At 41.6% G+C, this 18,476-nt stretch overlaps 1 protein-coding gene across 1 annotated transcript in view; it reads left to right on the top strand.

The window, feature by feature from the left end:
* Positions 1-18,476, top strand: part of LOC134568009 (solute carrier family 26 member 6-like) — a 72,070-nt gene that overhangs the window by 5,924 nt on the left and 47,670 nt on the right. Inside the window, exons 5-12 of the mRNA XM_063426226.1 lie at positions 3,166-3,330; positions 5,454-5,606; positions 6,804-6,886; positions 7,698-7,845; positions 9,758-9,871; positions 9,942-10,019; positions 10,751-10,846; positions 14,590-14,696. Of these exons, the coding sequence (XP_063282296.1) occupies positions 3,166-3,330; positions 5,454-5,606; positions 6,804-6,886; positions 7,698-7,845; positions 9,758-9,871; positions 9,942-10,019; positions 10,751-10,846; positions 14,590-14,696 (944 nt within the window). The remainder of the gene's footprint in view (positions 1-3,165; positions 3,331-5,453; positions 5,607-6,803; positions 6,887-7,697; positions 7,846-9,757; positions 9,872-9,941; positions 10,020-10,750; positions 10,847-14,589; positions 14,697-18,476) is intronic.

Genomic DNA, 18,476 nt, shown 5'->3' with positions numbered 1-18,476 from the left:
AGCATTGTAGTCTTCTCCTAGTGTAGTTGGAAGGGTCTTGCTCCTGATTTGGCTTCATCCAATGCCCCTTCTGGAGGGTTTCTGGTGGCTAGGGCATAAGTCCATTATCTCGGAAGAGTATGTGACTGTGACAAGTTCCCATCGCTGGATCCCATCGGTTGCCGCTCGCCGCCAGTTGTTACGGGTGCTCTTGTGTATATGGCCAGTGGGTTGTCGGCCTGTTGGGGGGCAGCCATAAGGTGCCATGTTCGGCCTTCTGCTGTGACATTGCCGGAGTTTTGTGGAAGGAGTGGTGAAGGGGAGCCCCTGAAGTAGGTCCTTATAGGGGGTGGTTGTTGGTGTACGGGTGGTGGCGTCCATGTTCGTGCGTCTCGTCCTTACCGGTATCATGCTATGGGGTTAAGACTCAGGCGGGTGGGTACCTTCTTGTTTCTAGGTCGTGATCGTTGCGTATGCGTCTGGCGTGGAAATTTGGGGGGTGAAAGGGACGGTCAAGTCTGGGTCCCAGATGTGGGTGCGATTTGGGGAGCTGCTGTTGTTGCCGGCCAGCCCCACCGGGGGCAGGGAGTCCTGAGGTAGATTAAGGGTCTGCAAGAAGGCCGGGGCGTCATGCATATCTTGGATGGTGTGCACAGTTGCACCTCGGTGGACCGCCAGTGTCCTAGGGGACCGCCAGTGGTAGTCTATCTTGTGGGCCCGTAGCGTTGTGGTGAGTGGCTTGAGCGACTTACACCAGGCCAGGGTACCGCTGGACAGGTCCATGTAAAACGAAAGTTCCATATTCTCGAAACTGAAGGGGGTCCTGCCACGGAGGGTGGACAGGGTCGTCGCCTTATCCTTTCTGTTACGGAGCGTCATGATGACATCCTTTGTGGCCTTGATTGGTGCGCTTGCTGGTTTAGGGATACGGAACACCTCTACTGGGGTGATCGTTGTGGCCTGTCTGGGAGGCAGAATAGCTGGGATCAGGCGCCCCAGAAGTTTAGGTAGGTCGGCTTCTGGGATGTCCTCCTGGATTCCCCTGATCTTTATGTTGGAGCCACGCCTGGCATCCTCAAGCGCCGCGAGGCGGTGTTCATATTGCTGGTTCTGCCTTTTTAATTCTTGTACAGTATGTTGCAGTGCAGTGACTTCCTGGGCCTGAGAGTGTATGGAGCCCTCTAGGTTGGAGATGTGGCCTGTCAGGCCTTTCAGGTCTGCACGGAGTGTTGTAATATCCTCGTGGATACTGCTTTTCAGGTCCAGCAGCAGTGCCTTCAAGACCGCTGTGGTGACCGGTTCTGAGTCCATTTGTTTGCCACGTTGTTTTGCCTTTTGTGGTGGTGGATGAGAGGGCTGAGTGGTAGCAGGTTGTGTGCATCCCTCTTCCTCCTCCTCCGACAGTTCCTCGGAGAAATCCGAGTATCCGCCATGCAGGGCCGCCATGCTTGATTCTGTTGCTCCCTGTGCCTGCCTCCACATCTGCCCTATCGTGAGTCCCGTGGCGGGCTTGTTCGGGGTTTTTTTGTTCCCCTTTTTCCCCCATACTGTCCAGGAGGTTGTGCCCGGTTATTGGGGTCCCGCGGGGGGGATATTTGGGGTGTTTCTGCACTTTTTCTCCGTTTACCGCTCGGAGCTCCCCGTGTGCGCGACCGTTCGCTTCGGTGTGCTAGCTCCGCCCCCTTTACTTCCTTTTATGTCGTATGAAAATTCTAGTTTTATTGTATGTTTCGTATATCCTCCCTGTGTTACTTCAAAATTATTTTTATTTATTGATTTAAGGTATTCTTCTTCTTGTATATTCTACTCCTATCCTCTATTGATGGTTTATCATGGAGTAGCAGCATTATGTAATATTCTCCTGTGGCTGACATTGACTGTACTGTATTCATTGTTTGCATGATTTTGCTATTACAATTTTTTTGTTAAAGTAACCTTTGTTGGTCCAGATCTATCTTCCCTGTGGCATTTATTATTTTTTAATGGAACACATGCTCAGATCAGTATATGAACCTCAGCTTTCGTGCAAATTCCTTCATTAAAGTTCAATGGCATTTTAGGCAACAGAAAGCTGTACACGCAATGACAATCTCTATGGTTACATAGTTACATAGCTGAAAAGAGACTTGCGTCCATCAAGTTCAGCCTTCCTCACATATGTTTTTTGCTGTTGATCCAAAAGAAGGCAAAAAAAAACCCAGTTTGAAGCACTTCCAATTTTGCAACAAGCTAGGAAAAAAAATCCTTCTTGACCCCAGAATGGCAGTCAGATTTATCCTTGGATCAAGCAGTTATTACCCTACATTGAAAGATTATATCCTTGAATATTCTGTTTTTGCAAGTATGCATCTAGTAGCTGTTTGAACATCTGTATGGAATTTGATAAAACCACTTCTTCAGGCAGAGAATTCCACATCCTGATTGTTCTTACAGTAAAAAAACCTTTCCTTTGCCTTAGACGAAATCTTCTTTCTTCTAGTCTAAACGCATGACCTCGTGTCCTATGTAAAGTCCGGTTTGTGAATAGATTTCCACACAATGGTTTGTATTGGCCCCGAATATATTTGTATAATGTTATCATATCCCCTCTCAGGCGACGTTTTTCTAAACTAAATAGGTTTAAATTTGTTAACCTTTCTTCATAGCTGATATGTTCCATTCCTTTTATTAATTTTGTAGCCCGCCTCTGCACTTGTTCTAGTGCCATAATATCCTTCTTTAGAACAGGTGCCCAAAATTGCACAGCATATTCAATGTGTGGTCTTACCAGTGATTTATAAAGAGGCAAAATGATATTCTCGTCCCGAGAATGAATGCCCTTTTTCATGCATGACAATACCCTACTGGCCTTGGCCACTGCTGATTTACATTGCACATTGTTGCATAGTTTGTTGTCTATAACAATTCCCAAGTCCTTTTCGTGTGTTGTTATCCCTAATTCGCTACCATTAAGGGTTCCATCCATCCAATAAATAAAACAGCCCTCATCAACAGCAAACATCTTCTACAGTGAGTAAATTATGACCTTCGCAAAAACAAAAAACACCCTCCTTCTTGATATTGTAAATGGCAGGACACCTCCGAAGAAGTTACACCTGAGTGCATTGCCTTGAAGAATATAGAGGCTTGAGATGAATGTGTAATTACGATAGGCATGTGCATTTTTGTTTTGTTTGTATGTTTCAGATTCTTTTAGGGCTGGTGCAGTTTGGCTTTGTAGTAACCTATCTGTCCGAGCCATTGATCCGAGGATACACCACTGCAGCTGCTATCCATGTGACTGTGTCTCAAATCAAAAGTATCTTTGGAGTGTCCGTAGCCCAAAGAAGCCATGCTTTGTCTCTTATCTATGTAAGTTCACACATTTATTTTTAGTTCAGTGCAATGGGAACCAGAGGATTGTATTACAAGGAGAAACTGCCCTTTTTTGTTCTGTAATAAAATCATGTGATCCATTCATGTTGTCCAACTCAAGCTTGGGGGTCGGGCTGATGGGTCATGGTGGTGAAACAAACATTATGAAGATAGTAAAACTTCCTTTCTGGCTCCTCTTTTTTTTGCAATGTAATTGAATATACTATATATACTGTCCCAAAACAGCTATTTTGTATTTTATATACCGTATATACTCGAGTATAAGCCGAGTTTTTCAGCACATTTTTTGTGCTGAAAAACCCCAACTCGGCTTATACTCGAGTCATAGTCTGTATTATGGAAATTTGCATTGCCATTATACAGACCGGGGGAAGAGGGGGGCTGGCAGAGCTGTACTTACCTTTCCTGCAGCTCCTGTCAGCTCTCTCCACCTCCGCGCCGTCCGTTCAGCACCTCGGTCAGCTCCCAGTGTAAGTCTCGCGAGAGCCGCGGCTCTCGCGAGACTTACAGTGGGAGCTGACAGAGGGAGCTGCACAGACCGCGCGGAGGAGGAGGGAGCTGACAGGAGCTGCAGGAAAGGTAAGTACAGCTCTGCCAGCCCCCCTCTCCCCCCCACTGAACTACCAATGACACTGGACCACCAGGGAAGGAGCCCCCCTCCCTGCCATGTATCAAGCAGGGAGGGGGGACGAAAAAAAATATAATAAAAAAAAAAAATTAATAATAATTAAATAATAAATAATAATATAATATAAAAAAAATTAATAATATATTAAATGCCCACCCCCACCAACACATACACATACACAAACACTCACTGCATCACACCCACTGCATCACACCCACTGCATCACACCCACTGCATCACACCCACTGCATCACACCCACTGCATCACACACACTGCATCACACACACTGCATCACACACACTGCATCACACACACTGCATCACACACACTCACACTTCATTCATATACACACACTGCACTCACACACACTGCACTCACACACACACACTGCACTCACACACACACACTGCACTCACACACACACACTGCACTCACACACACACTGCACTCACACACACACACTGCACTCACACACACACACTGCACTCACACACACTGCACTCACACACACACTGCACTCACACACACACACTGCACTCACACACACACACTGCACTCACACACACACACACACACACTGCACTCACACACACACACACACACTGCACTCACACACACACACTGCATTCATTATATACACACACTGGAAATAAATATTCAATTAATATATACGCACACACACTGCACTCATACATACACACACACACACACACACACTGCACTCATACACGCACACGCACTGCACTCACGCACTGCACTCATACACGCACTGCACTCATACGCACACTGCACTCATACGCACACACTGCATTCATTATATATACACACACTGTAAATAAATATTCAATTAATATAATTTTTTTAGGATCTAATTTTATTTAGAAATTTTACCAGTAGCTGCTGCATTTCCCACCCTAGTCTTATACTCGAGTCAATAAGTTTTCCCAGTTTTTTGGGGTAAAATTAGGGGCCTCGGCTTATATTCGGATCGGCTTATACTCGAGTATATACGGTAAATGGGTATAATGCTTATTCCATTCATCCCAATCCCAAAAATGGTTCTTTCGCTTACTGCTTTTTCTTCAATATCCAGCCTTGATCTAGGGCTGTAAGGAAGATTCAGATTCTTGAATGAATGATAAAAGCTTGGCATGGACATATGTACTTGTCAAACCTAGACCACACAACATGGACCTCTTCCACAGAAGCATAATTATGTAATCGGTTTATAAATAACATAAAAAATTAATTGATTAGGGTAATGGTATTTTGCCTGTTTTCCTAAATAGTTTCTCATGTAAGCCATGAATGTTTTGGTAGTTTTTTTTTTTTTTTTTGTGCTTTTATTTTTGCTGCTAAGGCAGAACAGTATACTTAAAATACCTTCTTTAAAAAAAAAAAAAATGTATTTACTGTATATTACACTATTGTATTAAGTATTAACAGCAGGCATTTTGTTCCTCGCTATAGACCATAGTGGAGATATGCTCCAAGCTTCCCCAGACGAACATTGCTTCCTTAATCACCGGGCTCATTGCTATCTGCGTTCTCTTCATTGTCAAGTATTTGAATGAGAAATATTATTCCAAGATCCGTATGCCGATTCCAATGGAACTAATTACGGTAAAACGTGTTTACTCTGGGCACATTCTAGTCTCTTCATTGGAGAATTAAATATGTACACTTAATTCTAGTCAGGTGGTTGTAACCCATAAGGTAATTCTGGGATTGTCTACAGCAGTGTTATCATGAATTCTTGGGAATTCTTAGTGGGGATTTTGATAAACCTGAGACATTTATCAATAATAACTAGTTTGAAATCTATTCTCTACAGATCACACAAGAGCAAATAATCTTATTAAATTGAACCCATGCACTAATTTGTGCAATTAACCAAACACCACACCAAAGCTGGTAAAGGAAGACTTCAGCCACCATAACATCTTCATCTCCATAACATTGCTATGAGGTCCTGAGTGCTGTTTTCCCTTTAAAAATTATTTAAACCCTAAGTTGTTTTCACGGCACCCGTCTGATTGGCCTCTTTGCTGTCTCATCCTGTACTGGCACTACATAAGCTTTTCTCTTGGGCACCAGTAACTCTTTCTGTCAATCACTGGCCACATATTGTGAGGAATGCTTTAGAACTATACATCTAGAAAACAAAAAACATTCCCTGCATGCTATTCCAAATCCTTGCACACTTAAATAGGTGCTTACCACTAATGTTTGTTTGTTTGTTTGTTTGGTCTTAGCTCGGGCGGCAATCCGAGCCAGAGCTTATCCAGTTCTGATAGAGGCGCCCACCTTCATCTGGCACCTTGGGCACATGTACACACATACTCCACCCCCAAGTGTTTGCTTCAGAATCCTGACACTTGCTTTTGTTACTCTGTCTGAGATACACAAACTGGAGGAGCACTGTAACGTGTAGTGCTACCCAAATATTTTACGTACTGCTCTCTAACAAGCATATGGAAATTTATAATTCACCCCCATGAGGGGCACACTAATTACATATAATAAAATCTTTGTCTGCTAACAAGATGAATTTACTATTTTCCACAGTAGCCATTATCTTTTATATATTGTATTTTTTTCTAAAACCTCCAAGAAAATGCTTAGTAAAGGATCTTTCCCCTACCCCCATAATCCAAAATTGAACGCCAACCCTTATGTTAATTATAACTAATCTTTTGATCTGTTCATACAGAAACAGGGCATTGTTAACTGTACCATAGGGGTATATTTACTCATGTTAACCATCTGTTACATGTAACTGGAAGCACAGCTTGATCCCCTTACTCCTGCTTTGTCTAGTTAATTGTTGCCACTGGGATATCGTACGGAGCCAATCTGAATGAAACCTATGGTGTGGACATTGTAGGGACAATCCCAGTTGGGTAGGTACTGCGTGAAATTCTAATGAATTCATTTGTTTGAAATGCGGAATGAATAACGAGTACCTGAGATTAGGACTAAGTTGCATTTTAAAATACATTGTGATATATGAATTATTCATTTCTAAAAACATAATTATGTGTTTCTTGCATTCAGAAAGACGTGGGGGCGGGGGAGGGGGGGGGAGATGTTGCATTGTTGGATGCTATGGTATCCTTATCTTGCAATATATTTTTCACAAACTAATAGTATAAAAGGATACATTAAATGTGTTAGAATAATTTTAGAGTAGATGCAAAGTCAAATTTAAAGGCAGGAAAACAGAAATGATTGAGGATGAAAAGTACAGGCTTATGTTCTGTAACCGTGTTGAAAACATTACGAGAGTTGAGATTGGCTAAGAGACACTTCTTGGTCCGTAGTGAAGCTATAGTTTTGCAGCAAACCAGAGAATTAAAACATGTAGTTCATGTTTTAATGCATTATCTTTAATATGTAAATCTGGTTCCACAGTTTGGTGTATAAGTTTAGTTTTGCTAACTGTTTGTATGTATATGTATGGGTTGGTTTGTGTGTATTATTATTATTATTATTATTATTAATAATTGTTATTATCATTATTTATATAGCGCCAACATATTCCGTCGCCCTTTACAATCTAATAGGAGGGTGAGACTTAAATGAAACCATTACAAAATGCTACGGGAACAATAGGTTGATGAGGACCTTGCTCAAATAACTTACAGTCTAGTGTATGTACTCATTTAAAATGTTTGTTTTTGATTTTTAAATAAAAAAAATTTCTGTACCTAGGATAAAAGCTCCAGTGTTGCCAAGGTCTGACCTTTTCCCCAAGATTGTCGGCAATGCATTTGCCATTGCTGTTGTAGTCTATGCCTTTACAATCTCTCTGGCTAAGATGTTTGCAGGTAAACATGGCTACACCGTGGATAACAATCAGGTGAGAAGCTCTTTCTCTACAGCAAATTACTAGCCACCATGATATGAACTATATGTTTAAAGTCCTTTTGTGTTAACATTTTTGATTCAACTAATGCGCCTTCAACATTGTAAAAGTGTCACTATCTAGACAAGGAGTAGGGAACCTTCAGCACTTTCGATGTGTTGGATTACATCTACCCTGATGTTATGGCTGTAAGAGTATTATAGGAGATGTATTCCACAATATCTGGAATGTCAAAGATTGTCTACCACTAGTCTAGAATATACAATAAAACCACAAACATGCTTACTTGATGTCCAAATATCTTTTTTAGTTTACATCGAAATTTTAAAGTGAGCCATTTTCAGTTGGTTACAAATTTTAGGTGTATTAACTATACTAGGGATTGTGAGGAACAGCCGATGGATGTTTGCTCAGAAATAGTTTGAACTTGAAACATTCTCCAGATACAACAATTGCTTCAATGGAAATTTAAAAAAAAAAGAAAAGAAAATACAAAACCGGAAAATTACTAGCAAATATACATTTACATGGTACATAAGTCTATAAGGGGTTGTGAATCTTTGGGCAAAACAGCTGGAAAGAATTATAAGACATCTGAAATGAGACTCTTTCACTCTCTGATGGAAGTAGGTTATGTAGTGAGCCACGTCCAGATGTCTACGAATGGGACATTCTAGTCCTGTTCACTTGGTACCAATAATATACGCTCTTACTGACTTTTTCAATAGATTGAACTTGAATGCTTTCAAATCTTAACGTGCTTGTTAATAAATTTGCTAATGACTTTACCAAATTACAGAAATGATTAATATACAAAATATATTTTCTACAAATCTCAATGGGTGATGTCAACCCACAGCAAATACACTGTAAACAAGCATCTCTCTTACTCGGATTGAAATATTCGTACATTTAGTTAGGTGTGGTTTGATAATTTTTCAGCTTCAGACAACCGTGGTTTCCCTGTACCATAGTGGAGAAGACTATCATAGCACAATCTCCTAAAGTATGCTTACTTGTTCCTATTTCATTGCACATATCTAGATGACTGGATTAATTTTGCCCAGTCTTTAGCTCCATGTGCATTTGATGGAGGTCTTCTCTTTGATAGATGGCAGTGTGTTCTGGAACTATATTACCAAATTAGCCTTGTTTTTTGTCTTGTGAAATGGCTTGCTTATTGTGAGGGATGTTGAGCACGAGTGGATCATAAAAGAATAGCAGGAGGAATATACTATAGAAATAGTGAGCTACCCTAGCATAGTGGTTTGTGCACAACTCTTGGCAGTTTATATGTGATTCATTACTTCACCAGTAGCTGGTGTAGTTTGTTCAACTCTAATTCATGGCCAAGTGTAGGCTGCCTGCTTTGGGTTCTAAATTGCCCATATAGAGAAGCACTATAAGCATGGCATGCATACATCTAAAGAATTGTAAACATCATGAGATTAGTGTTCTCTAGCTCCTCTTAATTGCACATTTGTCTAGAGAAATTCGTTCTAGGTGATATTTAGCTTTTTCAAGTCTTGGTCAACATGTTTCTTAGGATGATATATATATATTTATTTTTTTTTTACATTTATTTGTAATTTAAATTGAAATTAAGTGGTGGTACTATTTAAAGTTACAGTATTGCCACTTATTCATAAAATAGCTGGCTGCAGGTTAGGTGTGCAGAACTTCCATTCACAGTTACCCTCACGTGTTCTCCTTCCAAGAGGTAAGTCATCTTGGGCATCTTGTGTAATAACAATCTTTATAATGCTTGCTAATCTCGAAACCTAACATGTTATTGACTTGAGCACAAGGAGCTTGACAAACCATCATTTCTAGATGATCATAAAACTGTTTTATTCTGCCATGCTGCCAGACTCCCTTCAAACTTATGTTTTGAGATTACTTTCAGGAGCTGATTGCGCTGGGACTCAGTAATTTTGTTGGCGGTTTCTTCAGCTGTTTCACCATTGGGACTGCCATGTCCAGGAGTCTAGTCCAGGAAAGCACTGGAGGGAACAGCCAGGTACAGTTCAAATCATGCAAAGTCTACCTGATTCCCACTGCTGGATCAACTAACCTCTTCTTGTCTTCAGGTGGCTGGTGTTGTGTCCTGCCTGGTAATCCTTGTTATCATACTCAAGGCTGGCGAGCTTTTTGAAACTCTGCCAAAAGTGAGTGCTCCCCATATCAGATTAAACAAAGTGCGTTTTATTGTCCGGTCTAATGAGATTTTTGTTTGTTTGTTTGCTATGGTTTATTCATTGTCCCTCCAAGTTCACTTATAACTTTTGCACAAATAAAAACCCTTCATCTTCAGCATTAAGTTCTAAAACATGGGAACTACTGCAATGTTTACATATAAACATTTAACTGTGTGTTCAATGATGTTACAATGTGACACCCAGGAAGTGATTTAAAAAATTTTAAGTATTTTTTAATACTTTTATTCAACATTGCTTCACAGCATTTGGAATACCAGAAACTGTTCCCTGCCATTCCTGATGCTGTGGAATGCAGCAAACACTGTTACTAATAGGTTCTTCTTTCTTAGGATAACATTGGGACATCTATGTCCCAGGCTAAATGAGATTGATGGGAATCACTCCCACACTGTAAGTGAGAATTGTGTCTCACTCTAACCCCTCCTGAATACCAAAAACAAGTATGTTGCCACACCAAATTTTCTCTGAAATCCTACCTGGTCCTGCACCACCCTAGGTTATTCATAACTCTGTCATCATGAAGGCCTGCAATCCGGCTTCTTGGACAAACAATTGGAATGTATGCCTACCCAAATAGAGTAATGCAATATATGTCTATCCTACAAAAATCTTATTTCAGTATCCAATGGATCCATGTAACTAATTGTTTTATTTTTTTTATTTGTCTTTCTATCTGACAGGCAATATTGGCTGCAGTCGTTGTTGTGAACCTAAAAGGCATTTTCAAGCAGTTTTTAGACATCCCAATGCTATGGAGGACAAACCGAATTGACCTGGTAGGCCTAAGAAATTGCATTTAATTCCTCTTACCACAGTCAGTAAAGTGTTTAGACTATATATTTGTTGTATTAGAAATGTAAATGGTAATGTTTTAATCACTTAAGGACACCGCTTCAGAAATAAAAGGCCATCATAATGGAAATGTTGTGTTCTGTATCCTTCAATAATTAATTGGCATAAACCTCAGAAGGGTACTTGTTGCTCTACATAATAGGTATCTCACACACCCATATAAAGTGTGTACATTGCAATAAAAAGGCCACCAAAAAATAGTGGTATTAAATATAAAAGAAGAGGAAAATACTTCCCTTTAACTCTTCTCACATAACTATAATACAGAAATTCGAAAAATCTTTTTTTGTATACAGTGTAAGAAATACATACAATTTACATATATAAGAAGAAAGAAACATACATGATCATGGCTCTAGTACATGTGAGTGGTTCCAGCTACTAAATTGTGGACTTTTTTTTTTTTTTTTGTATTATAATAAAGAACGAAACTGAAAAGGGATTTCCAATTGGTCCTCCCAAATATCAGTCCCTATACCCTTAAAGGAGGCTGTTCCACTAGTATAAGGCGATAAATTGGCAGTATTGGAACATAGGAAAACTTATAAGGAAAATAATAAATCTTTATTGATCCCTCTTGAGGAAAAAATAGCAAATAATAAAAGTGTATATACAATAAAGTGAAAAGTGCATATAAAAAACGTCTACTGTTCTATTTGTTAAACAATATATACCGTATTTTTCGCTCCATAAGACGCACCTCACCATAAGACGCACCTAGTTTTTAGAGGAAGAAACCCAGAAAAAAAATATTCTGAACAAACTGTCCCATAGTGTTTCTTACTATGGGACAGTTTGTACAGAATATTTTTTTTCTCCCCTGTTCCATAGTGTCCCCCCCTCCCATAGTCTTCTCCTCTCTCCCATAGTCTTCATCCACCCCCTCCCCATAGTCTTCATCCCCCCATCCCCATAGACTTCATCTCCCCCCTCCCCATATACTTCATCTCCCCCCTCCCCATAGTCTTCATCCACCCCCTCCCCATAGACTTCATCTCCCCCCTCCCCATATACTTCATCTCCACCCTCCCCATAGTCTTCATCCACCCCCTCCCCATAGTCTTCATCCACCCCCTCCCCATAGTCTTCATCCACCCCCTCCCCATATACTTCATCTCCCCCCTCCCCATAGTCTTCATCCACCCCCTCCCCATAGACTTCATCTCCCCCCTCCCCATATACTTCATCTCCCCCCTCCCCATAGTCTTCATCCACCCCCTCCCCATAGACTTCATCTCCCCCCTCCCCATATACTTCATCTCCACCCTCCCCATAGTCTTCATCCACCCCCTCCCCATAGTCTTCATCCACCCCCTCCCCATAGTCTTCATCCACCCCCTCCCCATATACTTCATCTCCCCCCTCCCCATAGTCTTCATCCACCCCCTCCCCATAGACTTCATCTCCCCCCTCCCCATATACTTCATCTCCACCCTCCCCATAGTCTTCATCCACCCCCTCCCCATAGTCTTCATCCACCCCCTCCCCACAGTCTTCATCCACCCCCTCCCCATATACTTCATCTCCCCATTCCCCATAGTCTTCATCCACCCCCTCCCCATAGTCTTCATCCACCCCCTCCCCATAGTCTTCATCCACCCCCTCCCCATAGTCTTCATCCACCCCCTCCCCATAGTCTTCATCCACCCCCTCCCCATAGTCTTCATCCACCCCCTCCCCATAGTCTTCATCCACCCCCTCCCCATAGTCTTCATCCACCCCCCTCCCCATAGTCTTCATCCACCCCCCTCCCCATAGTCTTCATCCACCCCCCTCCCCATAGACTTCATCCACCCCCCCCATAGACTTCATCCACCCCCCCCATAGACTTCATCCACCCCCCTCCCCATAGACTTCATCCACCCCCCTCCCCATAGACTTCATCCACCCCCCTCCCCATAGACTTCATCTACCCCCCTCCCCATAGACTTCATCCACCCCCCTCCCCATAGACTTCATCCACCCCCCTCCCCATAGACTTCATCCACCCCCCTCCCCATAGACTTCATCCACCCCCCTCCCCATAGACTTCATCCACCCCCCTCCCCATAGACTTCATCCACCCCCCTCCCCATAGACTTCATCTCCCCCCCCTCCCCATAGACTTCATCTCCCCCCCTCCCCATAGACTTCATCTCCCCCCCTCCCCATAGTCTTCATCTCCCCCCCTCCCCATAGACTTCATCTCCCCCCTCCCCATAGACTTCATCTCCCCCCCTCCCCATAGACTTCATCTCCCCCCCTCCCCATAGACTTCATCTCCCCCCCTCCCCATAGACTTCATCTCCCCCCCTCCCCATAGACTTCATCTCCCCCCCTCCCCATAGACTTCATCTCCCCCCCTCCCCATAGACTTCATCTCCCCCCCTCCCCATAGACTTCATCTCCCCCCCTCCCCATAGACTTCATCTCCCCCCCTCCCCATAGACTTCATCTCCCCCCTCCCCATAGACTTCATCTCCCCCCCTCCCCATAGACTTCATCCCCCTCCCCATATTCTTCTCTCCCATACTGTCCCCCTCCCCTTGTCCCATAATTACTTACCTGTCTTGTAGCGTTGGCCGGCAGCACAGGGCGCACCGCGGTAGTGGAACTTGAATTTCATGTTCCGGTTTCCGGCGGGACTGAAAGGAAGTGCGCACTCAGCTTGTGCACACTTCCTTTCAGTCCCGCCGGAAACCGGAACATGAAATTTAAGTTCCAGTACCGCGGTGCGCCCTGTGCTGCCGGCCAACGCTACAAGACAGGTAAGTATTCGCTCCATAAGACGCACAGACATTTCCCCTCACTTTTGAGGGGAAAAAAAGTGCGTCTTATGGAGCGAAAAATACGGTACATCACACCAAGAAGCTCCTGCTTTTAGCAACTGAGATTTAAATATAAACTGTTGCTAGTAATTCATATGCAACAGTGTCTCAGTGGCCAATGTAACTTTTTGTGTGAATCTAAAGAAGTCAACATTAAACCTACTGAAGTGACATGACTTCAAAACAAATGCCTCTCACTAGGCAATAGGTGATTATATCCTGCCTAGTCTGGGTATTAATGCCCCTCCAAGGTATAGTACACTTGCTTCTTAAATATGGGTGGGAGTTACATAAGTCAGGACTATACTGAGGGAAAAATAGAGTATCTGGGGGAGGTAAACAGCAGTGTTGCCTCACTATTAATATAGCCGGGATACTAGCCAATATTACAGCCCCTATTATAATACTCAAAGAAAAGCCCCCTAGTTACAGCTAAAGAGGGATAATGTCGATAGAGAAACTAAGTGTCAGATGAGCCAGGCCGGACCCAAGTACAAGCACCTATACACTCTCTATATCAAACAATCTATACCAAATCATAGTCCCAATCTTTTTTTGTATTACACGATGTTTTTTTTTCTTTTATTATATATGATTTTTCCTTACATTGTGTAAGATTTTAAAATGTCGGGGTTTTTGTGTGTTTTTTTTTTTTGTTTTTTTGTATTGCTCTAAATGTTTTTCTAAATTTACATTACTACAATTTTGTAATCCATCCCAGAATGATCTGTATTTAGTTCTGAATTCTATATTCTCAAGCAATACAGGCCAGTCTGCAATGTTAGTGGATTCAATTTTGAAACTATCCATTTTCCATACACTGCATTTTACTGGTGTTCATTCTCTTTGGATTCTTGCAGTTGGTCTGGCTGGTGACGTTTGCTGCTACAATACTTCTAAATTTGGACATAGGACTTGGTGTATCTGTAGCGTTTTCAATCATAACCATTATCTTCAGAACCCAACTGTGAGTATCTGTGTAGCATCAGTTGTCATTTTTATATTTCTTTTTGCATGCACTTCTTGAATATTTGAAATGCTATAATTTACATGCATTAATGACCTTAACATGACTGGCATCTACCTATTTCCCAAACATAACATGCAAAAAAGAAAATGAATTCCTAAAAAGTCACAAAGTCCTGTTAATATCCTGAAGTTAGTGCTAGTTTTATTCTTGTGTATTCCAGTTACATCCAATAAGCTTAGTAAGACATATGCTGATGTATACCTTCGACCACACAAATGTGGGTCGCCAAGACATCCACAGCCTAACCCTTGCTCACTGAAATGGCTAATTAAAATCAGATTTTAATACGACAAAGTGACAAAGATCTAGCAATGTGATTAACAGACATTACAGATATGGTTTTAAAATTAATAACTTATTATTCTCTCTCATAACGTAATCATGGTTCTATGGAAATCCAGACATCTTTTTCTTGTGGAAACAAAACTAGATTTTGGCATCGTGCTATTAATCTGGATATATATTAGAGATTTTACCCAGCCCTCTCCCCCTGTTTTTCTATACCCAGGATGAGTGACATTATTGTTTTTCAACTAAGAAAACATGCGTAAAAATGCATGTGGAAGGAGATCTTTTAAAAATATCCTGTGTGTTACTTGTAAACAAAAATAAAATGTTTGTTTGCCCCTTGTTCAAAAAACACGTTTTTCTGGACACTGTTAAGCTAGAGTACACTACCTTAAGTGGCTAGTCTTTACTATTGCACCATGATGTCCTGAAATACTGTGTTGCTAACCCTATAATGCACTTCTTAATCAATGCATGTATTCAGCATATTTTAATGATATAAAATGTACATGTAGCCGACAACCACATCCCAGCTATGGTGACAGTATCACACAGATGGGTTTCTAGCTTAAAACGGGTGCATGTGCCTGTTGTGTGTGTGGTTATTAATTTTATTTGTTGTAGAATTTGAGGTTCGTGTTTGCTTAATGGCACGTTAGTTGTGCTAGGACTGGTGTTTGACAATCAGATTTCTACAATTGCTAAAGCGCTTTAAACTGCTTGTTTACCCAACTCTGTTGTTTAATTACACCAGGAAACTTCAACAGTTTTAAGAAAATGGGTAAACTGGTGTCTGCAATGGGAAATCCTAACTCCTCTATGAAAATGTCAGGGTAGAACTGTTCTAATAGAAGATATAATGGGATATGTTTAATCCTTGTCATAAACAGGTCAAAGAATACTTGCTGTATAGGTTATAGTAGAACACGGTACATTCACTTCTAAGGGAACCTGGAGGCTCATTGAAGTATAATTTTCCTTTGGATATAACTTGTGAATAAATGTAGGAACTGCAGGTGGACCCAAGCCCAAAAAGAGCTCAGGGGCACCAAGAAAGATTCTATGAGTTTTCTCTTGTATGGACGAAAAATAAAAACACCTTTATTGTAGGGTATAAATTCCCCAAAAAAGTAAAGGAAACTTATAAATAATTCTAACACATCTAATTATTAATTATGAGACATCTGAATATGAAACGTCTGACACAGATAGTGAACCAACCCCCACTACTAGCAGTAATAGGAGACAACAGGGCAATAAAGGAATCCTCAAAAAAGGTGTGACTTTTTTAGGACAGCCCCCCCGAGAGGGGGAAACACAAAACTACAGACAAACCAGGAACAGGGGCAGGGCACGCAGGAGATATTAAAGAAAGATATGAGAGTAGTCAATTTGTCGGATATCGCTCTTACCTCTACCCAGATAGAAGTACTGATGAGAGGACTGTCCTTTGTCCCGATCCCTCCATTCAACCATTTTGAATGGATTAAAGACGTTAATCTGTTTGGCAGAAGACTAGCCTTACATAAATCTTTAAAATCAAAGATGAAAAAAAGGCGAAAGAACTGGGATTCAAGCTAAGGGAGTACCAATGCCTACAGGAATTGGTTACCCTATTAGAGGATAATGACGATACCGCTACATCTACTCCATACACAAACCTGCGACCCAGGAGTAAATTTACCCCTAACCTAAGGGAGTACAAAAATATTGACATGTTTGTAGAATCCACTACCAACATGATAAAAACAATCAATACGGATATGCTTACTATGAAACCCAAAGGTAACCTATCCAAGACAGAATGGAAGGCACTCTGTAGCTTAAAAGAGAATGACAACATCATCATCAAGCCGGCGGACAAAGGCGGCAATATTGTGGTAATGAACAAACCACACTATGTACAGACAATAGAAAACATTCTCCTTGACAATAAGACCTACAGAGTGCTTGCCAATGACCCATCCACCAAATACCAAATGGAGTACAAGAAACTCCTAGATCAAGCATATGACGATGGCATCCTGACGAAAGAGGAATACTGCAGTATCTTCATAAAATGTCCAACAACTTCAACCTTTTATGGCCTCCCTAAAATCCACAAACAATATGAAACACTTACAGCTAGACCCATCGTTTCAGGCTCCAATAATCTGACCAGTAAGGGAAGCATATACGTGGACAGAATCTTACGGCCATATGTAGAAACCCTACCCTCTTACCTCAAGGACACAAAGGATACTCTGAAATACCTGAAATCATTGACGGTACCAAGAGGGTCAGTACTCTGCAGTCTGGACGTAGAAGGCCTGTACTCCTCTATCCCACATTCAAGTGGGCTAGACCATGTGGGCTACTTTCTGGAGAAAAGAGGTCCAGAACACGACACCCATACAAAGTTTGTACTAAACCTACTGAGATTCATCTTGACTCACAATTTCTTCTTATTCCAGAATAAGTACTATCACCAGGTGCAGGGGACTGCTATGAGGACATCTTGTGCCCCTGCATATGCCAACCTGCACCTGGGTTGGTGGGAAAATGAGGTGGTGTTCTCTGCACAAAATTCACATTATACAGACTTCATCTATGTATGGAAACGGTACATAGATGATATCCTAGTGATATGGACAGGTACCAAGCAATATTTCGAGGAATTTGTAGCAACATTAAATGTGAACAACATAAACTTGAAATTCACCATGGAATTCGGTGATCAAGCCCTCAATTTCCTTGACTGTACATTCACAATAACCGAATCCTCTAAGATCAACACCACCCTCTTCCGTAAACCCACTTCAACAAACAATATGCTTAGATGGGAGAGCTATCATCCTATCCCTCTGAAAAGAGGTATCCCAGTGGGACAGTACCTCAGGCTAAGAAGAAATTGCTCATCAACGGAGGATTTCAAAATAAAAGCCAGGGTATTAAGAGAAAGATTCAGAGAAAGAGGGTACCCTATAAGATGCCTCAAACAAGCCTACCAAAAGGCACTGGATAGTGACCGAGAAACCCTTCTGCAAAACAATAAAAAGGATACGGACAAACAAATTAGATGTATAGCCAATTATGATGCTGGTTGGGAGGAAGCGAAAAAGATCTTAAGCCGATTCTGGCCACTTTTGACACAAGACCCACACCTAAGGGACATCATCCCCTCTAGAGTGTCTGTTACAGCCAGAAGAGGGAGAAATATAAAAGACATACTGGTACCCAGCCATCTATCTACATCTAGAAATACATCTAAAAACTGGTTAACGGTGCAGGGCACATATCAATGTGGGAGATGTGTTGCATGTGGCTTCATCGCTAAGGGATCTAAAACAATTACGGATTCGTCTGATACCACTACAATCCCCATAAAACAGTTTTTTAATTGCAATACGTCTGGAATGGTGTACCTACTAACATGCAAATGTGGCATGA

The sequence above is a fragment of the Pelobates fuscus genome, chromosome 7, assembly GCF_036172605.1.
Source record: "Pelobates fuscus isolate aPelFus1 chromosome 7, aPelFus1.pri, whole genome shotgun sequence".
In the NCBI taxonomy this organism is placed as follows: Eukaryota; Metazoa; Chordata; class Amphibia; order Anura; family Pelobatidae; genus Pelobates; species Pelobates fuscus.
The sequence above is the reverse complement of the archived record's forward strand: the minus strand, read 5'-3'. Positions and strand labels throughout refer to the sequence as shown.